The sequence below is a fragment of the Somniosus microcephalus genome, chromosome 5 (assembly GCF_052327205.1).
Source record: "Somniosus microcephalus isolate GS21.2 chromosome 5, FLI_Smic_1.0, whole genome shotgun sequence".
Classification (NCBI taxonomy): domain Eukaryota; kingdom Metazoa; phylum Chordata; class Chondrichthyes; order Squaliformes; family Somniosidae; genus Somniosus; species Somniosus microcephalus.
Window position 1 is genome coordinate 8,039,344 of NC_140991.1, and position 14,973 is coordinate 8,054,316.

The following is a 14,973-nucleotide window of genomic DNA, read 5'->3' on the forward strand; positions in this document are numbered from 1 at the left end:
CTGAGGGAGCGCTGCACTGTCGGAGGGGCAGTACTGAGGGAGTGCTGCACTATCGGAGGGGCAGTACTGAGGGAGCACTGCACTGTCGGAGGGGCAGTACTGAGGGAGCGCTGCACTGTCGGAGGGGCAATACTGAAGGAGCGCCTCACTGTCAGAGAGGCAGTACTGAGGGAGCACTGCACTATCGGGGGCAGTACTGAGGGAGCGCCGCACTGTCGGAGGGGCAGTACTGAGGGAGTGCTGCACTGTCGGAGGGTCAGTACTGAGGGAGCGCTGCACTGTCGGAGGGGCAGTACTGAGGGAGCGCTGCACTGTCGGGGGCAGTGCTGAGGGAGCGCTGCACTGTCGGAGGGGCAGTACTGAGGGAGCGCCGCACTGATGGAGGGGCAGTACTGAGGGATCGCCGCACTGTCGGAGGGGCAGTACTGAGGGAGTGCCGCACTGTCGGAGGGGCAGTACTGAGGGAGCGCCGCACTGTCGGAGGGGCAGTACTGAGGGAGTGCCGCACTGTCGGAGGGGCAGTACTGAGGGAGCGCCGCACTGTCGGAGGGTCAGTACTGAGGGAGCGCCGCACTGTCGGAGGGGCAGTACTGAGGGAGCGCCGCACTGTCGGAGGGGCAGTACTGAGGGAGCGCCGCACTGTCGGAGGGGCAGTACTGAGGGAGCGCTGCACTGTCGGAGGGGCAGTACTGAGGGAGCGCTGCACTATCGGGGGCAGTACTGAGGGAGCGCTGCACTGTCGGAGGGGCAGTACTGAGGGAGTGCTGCACTATCGGAGGGGCAGTACTGAGGGAGCACTGCACTGTCGGAGGGGCAGTACTGAGGGAGCGCTGCACTGTCGGAGGGGCAGTACTGAGGGAGTGCTGCACTGTCGGAGGGGCAGTACTGAGGGAGAGCTGCACTGTCGGAGGGGCAGTACTGAGGGAGCGCCTCACTGTCAGAGGGGCAGTACTGAGGGAGCGCTGCACTATCGGGGGCAGTACTGAGGGAGCGCTGCACTGTCGGAGGGGCAGTACTGAGGGAGTGCTGCACTATCGGAGGGGCAGTACTGAGGGAGCACTGCACTGTCGGAGGGGCAGTACTGAGGGAGCGCTGCACTGTCGGAGGGGCAATACTGAAGGAGCGCCTCACTGTCAGAGAGGCAGTACTGAGGGAGCACTGCACTATCGGGGGCAGTACTGAGGGGGCGCTGCACTGTCGGAGGGGCAGTACTGAGGGAGTGCTGCACTGTCGGAGGGTCAGTACTGAGGGAGCGCTGCACTGTCGGAAGGGCAGTACTGAGGGAGCGCTGCACTGTCGGGGGCAGTGCTGAGGGAGCGCTGCACTGTCGGAGGGGCAGTACTGAGGGAGTGCTGCACTGTCGGAGGGTCAGTACTAAGGGAGCGCTGCACTATCGGGGGCAGTACTGAGGGAGCGCTGCACTGTCGGAGGGGCAGTACTGAGGGAGTGCTGCACTGTCGGAGGGGCAGTACTGAGGGAGCGCTGCACTATCGGGGGCAGTACTGAGGGAGCGCTGCACTGTCGGAGGGGCAGTACTGAGGGAGTGCTGCACTGTCGGAGGGTCAGTACTGAGGGAGCGCTGCACTGTCGGAGGGGCAGTACTGAGGGAGCGCCGCACTGTCGGAGGGGCAGTACTGCGGGATTGCCGCACTGTCGGAGGGGCAGTACTGAGGGAGCGCCGCACTGTCGGAGGGGCAGTACTGAGGGAGTGCCGCACTGTCGGAGGGGCAGTACTGAGGGAGCGCCGCACTGTCGGAGGGGCAGTACTGAGGGAGCGCCGCACTGTCGGAGGGGCAGTACTGCGGGATTGCCGCACTGTCGGAGGGGCAGTACTGAGGGAGCGCCGCACTGTTGGAGGGGCAGTACTGAGGGAGTGCCGCACTGTCGGAGGGGCAGTACTGAGGGAGTGCCGCACTGTCGGAGGGGCAGTACTGAGGGAGCGCCGCACAGTCGGAGGGGCAGTACTGAGGGTGTGCTGCACTGTCGGAGGGGCAGTACTGAGGGAGTGCTGCACTGTCGGAGGGGCAGTACTGAGGGAGCGCTGCACTGTCGGAGTGTCAGTACTGACGGAGTGCAGCACTGTCGGAGGGGCAGTACTGAGGGAGCGCTGCACTGTCGGAGGGGCAGTACTGAGGGAGTGCTGCACTGTCGGAGGGGCAGTACTGAGGGAGCACTGCACTGTCGGGGGCAGTACTGAGGGAGCGCTGCACTGTCGGAGGGGCAGTACTGAGGGAGTGCTGCACTGTCGGGAGTGTCAGTACTGAGGGAGCGCTGCACTATCGGGGGCAGTACTGAGGGAGCGCTGCACTGTCGGAGGGGCAGTACTGAGGGAGTGCTGCACTGTCGGAGGGGCAGTACTGAGGGAGCGCTGCACTATTGGGGGCAGTACTGAGGGAGCGCTGCACTGTCGGAGGGGCAGTACTGAGGGAGTGCTGCACTGTCGGAGGGTCAGCACTGAGGGAGCGCTGCACTGTCGGAGGGGCGGTACTGACAGAGCGCCGCACTGTCGGAGGGGCAGTATTGAGGGAGTGCTGCACTGTCGGAGGGGCAGTCCTGAGGGAGTGCCGCACTGTCGGAGGGGCAGTACTGAGGGAGCGCTGCACTGTCGGAGGGGCAGTACTGAGGTTGTGCTGCACTGTCGGAGGGGCAGTACTGAGGGAGCGCTGCACTGTCGGAGGGTCAGTACTGAGGGAGTGCTGCACTGTCGGAGGGTCAGTACTGAGGGAGCACCGCACTGTCGGAGGGGCAGTGCTGAGGGAGTGCTACACTGTCGGAGGGTCAGTACTGAGGGAGCACCGCACTGTCGGAGGGGCAGTACTGAGGGAGTGCCGCACTGTCGGAGATGCCGTCTTTCGGATGAGACGTTAAATCGTGGCCCCGTCTGCTCTCTCAGGTGGATGTAAAAGATCCCACGGCACTATTTTGAAGAAGAGCAGGGGAGTTCTCCTCGGTGTCCTGGGGCCAATATTTATCCCTCAACCAACATCACTAAAACAGATTATCTGGTCATTATCACATTGATGTTTGTGGGAGCTTGCTGTGCGCAAATTGGCTGCCGCGTTTTCCACATTACAACAGTGACTACACTCCGAAAAGTTTCAGTACTGTGGCAAGGGTGGGAAGAGCTTTGCAAGGTCCTGAGGATGTGAAAGGCGCTATAGAAATGCAAGTCTTTCACTTTCCTCCTGTGTCCTGACTGTGTTGACATGTGTCCCAGTTCACTAATTCAAACATCCCAATTCTGACCCAGAACCGCAAACGTGTTGCAGTCCTCACCTCGTCAACCTCTCCTCCCTCGTGTGGGTGGGTTTTCACAGCCCGCCTCCTCTCTCCTGTCCTTGTTTACATGGTTTTGCCTTTGATTCCATTCAACCCTGGCGATTGATCCTTTACCCGGTTTAGTTACTGGTGATGGAGTCACTTCAGTAACTGGTGTGTTGAAAACTGGTTGGATGTTTCCATCGGTTACGGGACGGCCGTTGATTTTTGCATTCGCGTCGGAATCATCCAAACAATCCGAGATCAAGGAAGGTTCCCGAACAATGGCGATTCCCAAACTTCTTTTTCTGCACCCCCTTTATTCACATCTCATGCGTGTCCCCTCTTTCCAACAGACAGTACTGCGGTGTAGAGAAAGAGGATTTTATTTTCTTGGCAACCAGGTTTCCGCCCTTGCCACAGTACTGAAACGGCCCCTATCAAAGTCATAAATGACATCCTTTGTGACTGTGACAAAGGTAAACTATCCCTCCTCATCCTTCTTGACTTGTCTGCAGCCTTTGACACGGTTGACCACTCCATCCTTCTCCAACGCCTCTCCACCGTCGTCCAGCTGGGCGGGACTGCACTCGCCTGGTTCCATTCTTATCGATCTAATCGTAGCCAGAGAATCACCTGCAGTGGCTTCTCTTCCCGCTCCCGCATCGTTACCTCTGGTGTCCCCCAAGGATCTATCCTCGGCCTCCTCCTATTTCTCATCTACATGCTGCCCCTCGGCGACATCATCCGAAAACACAGCGTCAGTTTCCACATGTACACTGACGACACCCAGCTCTACCTCACCACCACTTCTCTCGACCCCTCCACGGTCTCTAAATTGTCAGACTGCTCCAGTTCTGGATGAGCAGAAATTTCCCCCAACTAAATATTGGGAAGACCGAAGCCATTGTCCTTGGTCCCCACCACAAACTTCGTTCCCTAGTCACTGACTCCATCCCTCTCCCTAACATCTGTCTGAGGCTGAACCACACTGTTCACAACCTTGGTGTCATATGTGACCCCGAGATGAACTTCTGGCCCCGTATCTGCTCCGTCACTAAGACCGCCTACTTCCACCTCCATAACATCGCCCGTCTCCGTCCCTGCCTCAGTTCATCCGCTGCTGAAACCCTCATCCATGTCTTTATCGCCTCCAGACTCGACTATTCCAACGCACTCCTGGCTGGTCTCCCACATTCTACAATACGTAAACTGGAGCTCATCCAAAACTCGGCTGCCCGTGTCCTAACTCGCACCCAGTCCCGTTCACCCATTACCCCTGTGCTCACTGCCCCGTGTCCTAACTCGCACCCAGTCCCGTTCACCCATTACCCCTGTGCTCACTGCCCCGTGTCCTAACTCGCACCCAGTCCCGTTCACCCATCACCCCCTGTGCTCACTGCCCCGTGTCCTAACTCGCACCCAGTCCCGTTCACCCATTACCCCTGTGCTCACTGCCCCGTGTCCTAACTCGCACCAAGTCCCGTTCACCCATCACCCCTGTGCTCGCTGACCTACATTGGCTCCCGGTCCAGCAACGCTTCGAATTTAAAATTCTCATCCTTGTGTTCAAATCCTTCCGTGGCCCTTGCCCCTCCCTATCTCTGTAATATCTTCCAGCCCCGCAACTCTCCAAGATATGTCACAGAGACAAAGGTGAATCAGCAAGTGTTCCTTCATCGTCGCTGCGTCCAACTCCTGGAACTCCCTCCCTAACAGCACTGTGGGAGTACTTTCACCACACGGACTGCAGCGGTTCAAGAAGGCAGCTCATCACCACCTTCTCAAGGGCAACTAGGGATGGGCAATAAATGCTGGCTTTGTCAGCGACGCCCAGATCTGGAGAATGAATAAGAAAAAAATAAATGTTCACGTTATGCAGTAGTACAGTAGCACTACACCAAAGAACATCAAATGTCACTATCACACCACTTATATCTCTCTATCTCTAACCTTTTTTTTCTCCGTCGGGTGCTTGTCGATTCCCTTTTGGGGGCGATGGTTGGGTCTGTCAATTCAATTCAATTTAATTCAAATCGCTTTATTGGCATGATGACAAGGTACATCTTATGTTGCCAAAGCATCGAAAAACATTTATGGTTGAACACATAAACGCAGATCTATCCATACAGTGTATAAACAGATATATCCCTGAGTGTATAAATATACATTCGTATAATTTGTATATGCTCTTTTCTTAGATTTAATGGTTGTCCCTCTGTTTATGGCAAGCTGTAACATAGTGTGCCGCTAAGGTTACACAATTTCTCTCTTCCCCCAGTAGGATTGGGAGTTTTTGGTCGTCATTCAAATTTCTGAATTCAGGGCATATTTTTGTGAATTTTGGGTAGAAATTCTCCCTGATGCCCTGATATTTTCCACAAGCTGTGAGGAAGTGCATCTCTGTCTCCACCACTCCCTGACTGCAGTGAGAGCATATCCTGTCCTCTCTTGGCAGCCGGGTCTGCCTGTGTCTGCCTTTTTCGCTGTCTCTGCCTCCCTATCGGGCAGTGCATTCCAAATTCTAACCACTCGTTACGTTAAAAAAAAGTTTTTCCTCATGTCACCTCTGGCTTTTTTTTTGCCAGTCTCCTTAAATCTGTGCCCTCTGGTTATCGGCCCTTCAGCCATTGGAAACGGTTTCTCTTTATGAAGGTTTTGCGAAGGCTTTTAAAGGTGAAAAGGGGAAGTTTAGTGAAGGGAACAGCAGAGGCCGGGTAAGCCAGATGCCTGAAGGCTGGGTGGGGGTTGCATACTCAGCCAGTGTCAGAGGACAGTCGGGCATGTCGGAGCACAAGGATGGAGGAGCCGGCGGAGAAAGGGGATGACCATGGAAGCGTTTCTAGATGAAGAGAAGGATTTTGAATTTAGTGTGTCGGGACCTGCCAAGAATAGAATGATCGGTGAGCCCGATTGTCATCGCTCCACCATTGGTGGCCGTGCCTTCTGTTGCCTGGGCCCCAAGCTCTGGAATTCCCTCCCTAAACCTCTCCACCTCTCTCTCCTCCTTTAAGACGCTCCTTAAAACCTACCTCTTTGACCAAGCTTTTGGTCACCTGCCCTAATATCTCCTTATGGGGCTCGGTGTCAGATTCTGTTTGATAATCGCTCCTGTGAAGCGCCTTGGGACGTTTTACTACGTTAAAGGTGCTATATAAATGCACGTTGTTGTTCTTGAGCCGACGAGAATTTTAGTACTCACCAGAGATGGGGCGAAAGAAACCGGGGATGTGCAAGAGGTTAAAAGGGGGGTAGGGAAAAAGCAGGTAATTACAGACCTGTAAGCCTTACATCAGTTGTGGGCAAAATGCTGGAGTCCATCATTAAGGATGAAATAGCGGAGCACTTAGCAAATGGGGACAGGATAGGACAGAGTCAACATGGATTTACAAAGGGTAAATCGTGCTTGACTAATCTATTGGAATTTTTTGAGGGAGTAACTGGTAGAATAGATGGGGGAGAGCCAGTAGATGTGGTGTACCTGGACTTCCAAAAGGCCTTCGATAAGGTCCCACATAAAAGATTAGCATGGAAAATTGAGGCTCATGGGATAAAGGGGAAAGTTTTGGCGTGGATAGGGAACTGGCTGTCAGATAGAAAACAGAGAGTTGGAATAAACGGCTCATTTTCTGAATGGCAGGCAGTAACAAGTGGGGTACCACAGGGATCTGTCCTGGGCCCCCAGCTGTTCACAATTTACATTAATGACCTGGATCAGGGAGTCGGATGCAGCATTTCCAAATTTGCAGACGACACTAAACTAGGAGGTGGGGTGGGCTCAGAGGAAGAGACCAGGAAGCTCCAGAGCGATTTGGACAGACTGGGCGATTGGGCGGATAAATGGCAGATGCACTATAATGTGGACAAGTGCGAAGTTATCCACCTTGGGTGCAGGAACGGGAGGGCAAATTATTATTTAAATGGCAATAGATTGGGAGAGGGGGAAGTACAGAGAGACCTGGGTGTTCTTGTACACCAGTCACTGAAGGCGAGCATGCAGGTGCAACAGGCGGTCAAGAAGGCAAACGGTATGCTGGCCTTCATAGCAAAAGGGTTAGAATACAGGAACAGGGATACCTTGCTGCAGCTGTACAGGGCACTGGTGAGACCACACCTCGAGTACTGTGTACAGTTTTGGTCGCCTCATCTGAGGAAGGATGTTCTTGCCATGGAGGGGGTGCAGCGGCGATTCACCAGGCTGATACCAGGAATGGCGGGAATGACCTATGAGGAGAGACTATGTAGTTTAGGGATGTACACACTGGAGTTTAGAAGATTGAGAGGGGACCTCATAGAAGTGTATAAAATTCTGACAGGTCTAGACAGACTGGATGCAGAAGGAATGTTTCCCTTGGCGGGTGAGAACAGAACTAGAGGACATAATTTAAGGATAAGGGCTAAACCATTTAGGACAGAGATGAGGGGGAATTTCTTCACTCAGAGAGTGGTGAACCTGTGGAACTCATTGCCACAGAGGGCAGTGTACGCCAGCTCATTAAATATATTTAAGAGGGAATTAGATATATTTCTACGGGCAAAAGGGGTTAAGGGTTACGGAGAGAAGGCGGGGACGGGATACTGAATTAAAGGATCAGCCATGATCTCATCGAATGGCGGAGCAGGCACGAAGGGCCGAATGGCCTACTCCTGCTCCTATCTTCTATGTATCTATGTATCTATGTAAAATTGGCGGAGCGCAGAGATCTGGAGGGTTGGAGGAGATTTTGGTTTTTTTGTTGAATATGTTTTGTTTCTTGTCCCTTTCCCTCAGGCAGAACAGTCTGGTTTCAGACTTGCACCGAGCAAACTACGTCTTAGGAACCATCTACCAGGACGATGGTCAGTACTCGCAGGCCATGCAGCAGTTTGAGATCGCGCAGAAGTGTGCGCGCAAGGCCAAGGAGGCAATCTGGGAGAGCGACTGTTTCGCCAGCATGGGGGAGGTGGGTGCGTGAGCGGGTTCACTTACGGTTTGAGTATCCGCTTGGACCCTACCCCACACCAGGAAATGCGCCGAACTCGTGACCTCCCACACCCGCGACCTCCCACACCCGCTTCCCCCAAACCCGCGACCTCGAAACCCACGACCTCCCAAACCCGCTTCCCCCAAACCCGCGACCTCCCAAACCCGCTTCCCCCAAACCCGCGACCTCCCAAACCCGCGACCTCCCAAACCCGCTTCCCCCAAACCCGCGACCTCCCAAACCCGCTTCCCCCAAACCCGCGACCTCCCAAACCCGCTTCCCCCAAACCCGCGACCTCCCAAACCCGCGACCTCCCACACCCGCTTCCCCCAAACCCGCGACCTCCCAAACCCGCTTCCCCCAAACCCGCGACCTCCCAAACCCGCGACCTCCCAAACCCGCTTCCCCCAAACCCGCGACCTCCCAAACCCGCTTCCCCCAAACCCGCGACCTCCCAAACCCGCTTCCCCCAAACCCGCGACCTCCCACACCCGCTTCCCCCAAACCCGCGACCTCCCAAACCCGCTTCCCCCAAACCCGCGACCTCCCAAACCCGCTTCCCCCAAACCCGCGACCTCCCACACCCGCTTCCCCCAAACCCGCGACCTCGAAACCACGACCTCCCAAACCTGCTTCCCCCAAACCCGCGACCTCCCAAACCCGTGACCTCCCAAACCCGCGACCTCCCAAACCCGCGACCTCCCAAACCCGCGACCTCCCAAACCCGTGACCTCCCAAACCCGCGACCTCGAAACCACGACCTCCCAAACCCGCTTCCCCCAAACCCGCGACCTCCCAAACCCGCTTCCCCCAAACCCGCGACCTCCCAAACCCGCGACCTCCCAAACCCGCTTCCCCCAAACCCGCGACCTCCCAAACCCGCTTCCCCCAAACCCGCGACCTCCCAAACCCGCTTCCCCCAAACCCGCGACCTCCCAAACCCGCTTCCCCCAAACCCGCGACCTCCCACACCCGCTTCCCCCAAACCCGCGACCTCGAAACCACGACCTCGAAACCCACGACCTCCCAAACCCGTGACCTCCCAAACCCGCGACCTCCCAAACCCGCGACCTCCCAAACCCGCTTCCCCCAAACCCGCGACCTCCCACACCCGTGACCTCCCAAACCCGCGACCTCCCAAACCCGCGACCTCCCAAACCCGCTTCCCCCAAACCCGCGACCTCGAAACCACGACCTCGAAACCCACGACCTCCCAAACCCGTGACCTCCCAAACCCGCGACCTCCCAAACCCGCGACCTCCCAAACCCGCGACCTCCCAAACCCGCTTCCCCCAAACCCGTGACCTCCCAAACCCGCGACCTCCCAAACCCGTGACCTCCCACACCCGCTTCCCCCAAACCCGCGACCTCGAAACCCGCGACCTCCCAAACCCGTGACCTCCCAAACCCGCAACCTCCCAAACCCGCTTCCCCCAAACCCGCTTCCCCCAAACCCGCGACCTCGAAACCCACGACCTCCCAAACCCGCTTCCCCCAAACCCGCGACCTCCCAAACCCGTGACCTCCCACACCCGCTTCCCCCAAACCCGCGACCTCGAAACCCACGACCTCCCAAACCCGCTTCCCCCAAACCCGTGACCTCCCAAACCCGTGACCTCCCAAACCCGCTTCCCCCAAACCCGTGACCTCCCACACCCGCGACCTCCCAAACCCGCGACCTCCCAAACCCGCGACCTCCCACACCCGCGACCTCCCAAACCCGCGACCTCCCAAACCCGCGACCTCCCACACCCGCGACCTCCCAAACCCGCGACCTCCCACACCCGCGACCTCCCAAACCCGCTTCCCCCAAACCCGCGACCTCCCAAACCCGCGACCTCCCAAACCCACGACCTCCCAAACCCGCGACCTCCCAAACCCGCGACCTCCCAAACCCGTGACCTCCCACACCCGCGACCTCCCAAACCCGCTTCCCCCAAACCCGCGACCTCCCAAACCCGCTTCCCCCAAACCCGCGACCTCCCAAACCCGCTTCCCCCAAACCCGCGACCTCCCAAACCCGCGACCTCCCACACCCGCGACCTCCCAAACCCGCTTCCCCCAAACCCGCGACCTCCCAAACCCGCGACCTCCCAAACCCGCGACCTCCCAAACCCGCGACCTCCCAAACCCGCGACCTCCCAAACCCGCGACCTCCCAAACCCGCGACCTCCCAAACCCGTGACCTCCCACACCCGCGACCTCCCAAACCCGCGACCTCCCAAACCTGCTTCCCCCAAACCCGCGACCTCCCAAACCCGCGACCTCCCAAACCCGCGACCTCCCAAACCCGCTTCCCCCAAACCCGCGACCTCCCAAACCCGCGACCTCCCAAACCCGCGACCTCCCAAACCCGCTTCCTCCCAAACCCGCGACCTCCCAAACCCGCGACCTCCCACACCCGCGACCTCCCAAACCCGCGACCTCCCAAACCCGCGACCTCCCAAACCTGCTTCCCCCAAACCCGCGACCTCCCAAACCCGCTTCCTCCCAAACCCGCGACCCCCCAAACCCGCGACCTCCCAAACACGCGACCTCCCACACCCGCGACCTCCCAAACCCGCGACCTCCCAAACCCGCGACCTCCCAAACCCGCGACCTCCCAAACCCGCGACCTCCCAAACCCGCGACCTCCCACACCCGCGACCTCCCAAACCCGCGACCTCCCAAACCCGCGACCTCCCAAACCCGCGACCTCCCAAACCCGCGACCTCTCAAACCCGCGACCTCCCAAACCCGCGACCTCCCAAACCCGCGACCTCCCAAACCCGCGACCTCCCAAACCCGCTTCCCCCAAACCCGCGACCTCCCAAACCCGCGACCTCCCACACCCGCGACCTCCCAAACCCGCTTCCCCCAAACCCGCGACCTCCCAAACCCGCGACCTCCCAAACCCGCGACCTCCCAAACCCGCGACCTCCCAAACCCGCGACCTCCCAAACCCGCGACCTCCCAAACCCGCGACCTCCCAAACCTGCTTCCCCCAAACCCGTGACCTCCCAAACCCGCGACCTCCCAAACCCGCGACCTCCCAAACCCGCGACCTCCCAAACCCGCTTCCCCCAAACCCGCGACCTCCCAAACCCGCGACCTCCCAAACCCGCGACCTCCCAAACCCGCGACCTCCCACACCCGCGACCTCCCACACCCGCGACCTCCCAAACCCGCGACCTCCCAAACCCGCGACCTCCCAAACCCGCGACCTCCCAAACCCGCGACCTCCCAAACCCGCGACCTCCCAAACCCGCGACCTCCCAAACCCGCGACCTCCCACACCCGCGACCTCCCAAACCCGCTTCCCCCAAACCCGCGACCTCCCAAACCCGCGACCTCCCACACCCGTGACCTCCCACACCCGCGACCTCCCACACCCGCGACCTCCCAAACCCGCTTCCCCCAAACCCGCGACCTCCCAAACCCGCGACCTCCCAAACCCGCGACCTCCCACACCCGCGACCTCCCAAACCCGCGACCTCCCAAACCCGTGACCTCCCAAACCTGCTTCCTCCCAAACCCGCGACCTCCCAAACCCGCTTCCCCCAAACCCGCGACCTCCCAAACCCGCGACCTCCCAAACCCGCGACCTCCCAAACCCGCGACCTCCCACACCCGCGACCTCCCAAACCCGCGACCTCCCACACCCGCTTCCTCCCAAACCCGCGACCTCCCAAACCCGCGACCTCCCACACCCGCGACCTCCCACACCCGCGACCTCCCAAACCCGCGACCTCCCACACCCGCTTCCTCCCAAACCCGCGACCTCCCAAACCCGTGACCTCCCAAACCCGCGACCTCCCACACCCGCGACCTCCCAAACCCGTGACCTCCCACACCCGCGACCTCCCAAACCCGTGACCTCCCACACCCGCGACCTCCCAAACCCGTGACCTCCCACACCCGCGACCTCCCACACCCGCGACCTCCCAAACCCGCGACCTCCCAAACCCGTGACCTCCCACACCCGCGACCTCCCAAACCCGTGACCTCCCACACCCGCGACCTCCCAAACCCGCGACCTCCCAAACCCGCGACCTCCCAAACCCGCGACCTCCCACACCCGCGACCTCCCACACCCGCGACCTCCCAAACCCGCGACCTCCCAAACCCGCGACCTCCCACACCCGCGACCTCCCAAACCCGCGACCTCCCAAACCCGCGACCTCCCAAACCTGCTTCCCCCAAACCTGCGACCTCCACACCTGCGACCTCCAAACCCGCGACCTCCCAAACCCGCGACCTCCCAAACCCGCTTCCCCCAACCCGCGACCTCCCAAACCCGCGACCTCCCAAACCCGTGACCTCCCACACCCGCGACCTCCCACACCCGCGACCTCCCAAACCCGCGACCTCCCAAACCCGCGACCTCCCAAACCCGCGACCTCCCAAACCCGCTTCCCCCAAACCCGCGACCTCCCAAACCCGCGACCTCCCAAACCCGCTTCCCCCAAACCCGCGACCTCCCAAACCCGCTTCCCCCAAACCTGCGACCTCCACACCTGCGACCTCCAAACCCGCGACCTCCCAAACCCGCGACCTCCCAAACCCGCTTCCCCCAAACCCGCGACCTCCCAAACCCGTGACCTCCCAAACCCGCGACCTCCCAAACCCGTGACCTCCCACACCCGCGACCTCCCACACCCGCGACCTCCCAAACCCGTGACCTCCCACACCCGCGAACTCCCAAACCTGCTTCCCCCAAACCCGTGACCTCCCACACCCGCGACCTCCCACACCCGCGACCTCCCAAACCCGTGACCTCCCAAACCCGCGACCTCCCAAACCTGCTTCCCCCAAACCCGCGACCTCCCAAACCCGCGACCTCCCACACCCGCGACCTCCCAAACCCGCTTCCCCCAAACCCGCGACCTCCCACACCCGCGACCTCCCAAACCCGCGACCTCCCAAACCTGCTTCCCCCAAACCCGCGACCTCCCAAACCCGCGACCTCCCAAACCCGCGACCTCCCACACCCGCTTCCCCCAAACCCGCGACCTCCCACACCCGCGACCTCCCACACCCGCGACCTCCCAAACCCGCTTCCCCCAAACCCGCGACCTCCCAAACCCGCGACCTCCCAAACCCGCGACCTCCCAAACCCGCGACCTCCCAAACCCGCGACCTCCCAAACCCGCTTCCCCCAAACCCGCGACCTCCCAAACCCGTGACCTCCCAAACCCGCGACCTCCCAAACCTGCGACCTCCCAAACCTGCTTCCCCCAAACCCGCGACCTCCCAAACCCGCGACCTCCCAAACCCGCGACCTCCCAAACCCGCGACCTCCCAAACCCGCTTCCCCCAAACCCGTGACCTCCCAAACCCGCTTCCCCCAAACCTGCGACCTCCACACCTGCGACCTCCAAACCCGCGACCTCCCAAACCCGCGACCTCCCAAACCCGCTTCCCCCAAACCCGCGACCTCCCAAACCCGCGACCTCCCAAACCCGCTTCCCCCAAACCCGCGACCTCCACACCTGCGACCTCCCAAATCCGCGACCTCCCAAACTCGCGACCTCCCAAACCCGTGACCTCCCAAACCCGCTTCCCCGAAACCCGCGACCTCCACACCTGCGACCTCCAAACCCGCGACCTCCCAAACCCGCGACCTCGCACACCCGCAACTTCCACACCCGCGACCTCCACACCTCTGACCACCCAAACCCGCGACCTCCAAACCCACGACCTCCCAAACTCACGACCTCCCAAACCCGCGACCTCCCAAACCCGCGACCTCCCAAACCCGTGACCTCCCACACCCGCGACCTCCCAAACCTGCGACCTCCCAAACCCGCGACCTCCCAAACCCGCGACCTCCCAAACCCGCGACCTCCCACACCCGCGACCTCCCAAACCCGCGACCTCCCAAACCCGCTTCCCCCAAACCCGCGACCTCCCAAACCCGCTTCCCCCAAACCCGCGACCTCCCAAACCCGCGACCTCCCAAATCCGCTTCCCCCAAACCCGCTTCCCCCAAACCCGCTTCCCCCAAACCCGCTTCCCCCAAACCCGCGACCTCCCACACCCGCTTCCCCCAAACCCGCGACCTCCCACACCCGCTTCCCCCAAACCCGCGACCTCCCAAACCCGCGACCTCCCAAACCCGCGACCTCCCAAACCCGCTTCCCCCAAACCCGCGACCTCCCAAACCCGCTTCCCCCAAACCCGCGACCTCCCAAACCCGCTTCCCCCAAACCCGCGACCTCCCAAACCCGCGACCTCCCAAACCCGCGACCTCCCAAACCCGCGACCTCCTGAACCCACGACCTCCCTCACCCGCGACCTCCCAAACCTGCTTCCCCCAAACCCGCGACCTCCCAAACCCGCGACCTCCCACACCCGCGACCTCCCAAACCCGCTTCCCCCAAACCCGCGACCTCCCAAACCCGCGACCTCCCAAACCCGCGACCTCCCAAACCCGCGACCTCCCAAACCCGCGACCTCCCAAACCCGCTTCCCCCAAACCCGCGACCTCCCAAACCCGCGACCTCCCAAACCCGCGACCTCCCACACCCGCTTCCCCCAAACCCGCGACCTCCCAAACCCGCTTCCCCCAAACCCGCTTCCCCCAAACCCGCGACCTCCCAAACCCGCGACCTCCCAAACCCGCGACCTCCCAAACCCGCTTCCCCCAAACCCGCGACCTCCCAAACTCGCGACCTCCCAAACCCGTGACCTCCCAAACCCGCTTCCCCGAAACCCGCGACCTCCACACCTGCGACCTCCAAACCCGCGACCTCCCAAACCCGCGACCTCG

The 14,973-nt window shown here is 60.6% G+C and overlaps 1 protein-coding gene across 4 annotated transcripts in view; it reads left to right on the forward strand.

Moving 5' to 3' along the window:
* The window catches only part of LOC147116852 (tonsoku-like protein), a 207,801-nt gene that overhangs the window by 22,184 nt on the left and 170,644 nt on the right, over window positions 1-14,973 (forward strand). For all 4 annotated transcript variants that reach the window (XM_085987261.1, XM_085987258.1, XM_085987259.1 and 1 more), the window contains one exon: window positions 8,030-8,201. In XM_085987261.1, coding sequence (XP_085843387.1) covers window positions 8,030-8,201 — 172 coding nt within the window. The remainder of the gene's footprint in view (window positions 1-8,029; window positions 8,202-14,973) is intronic.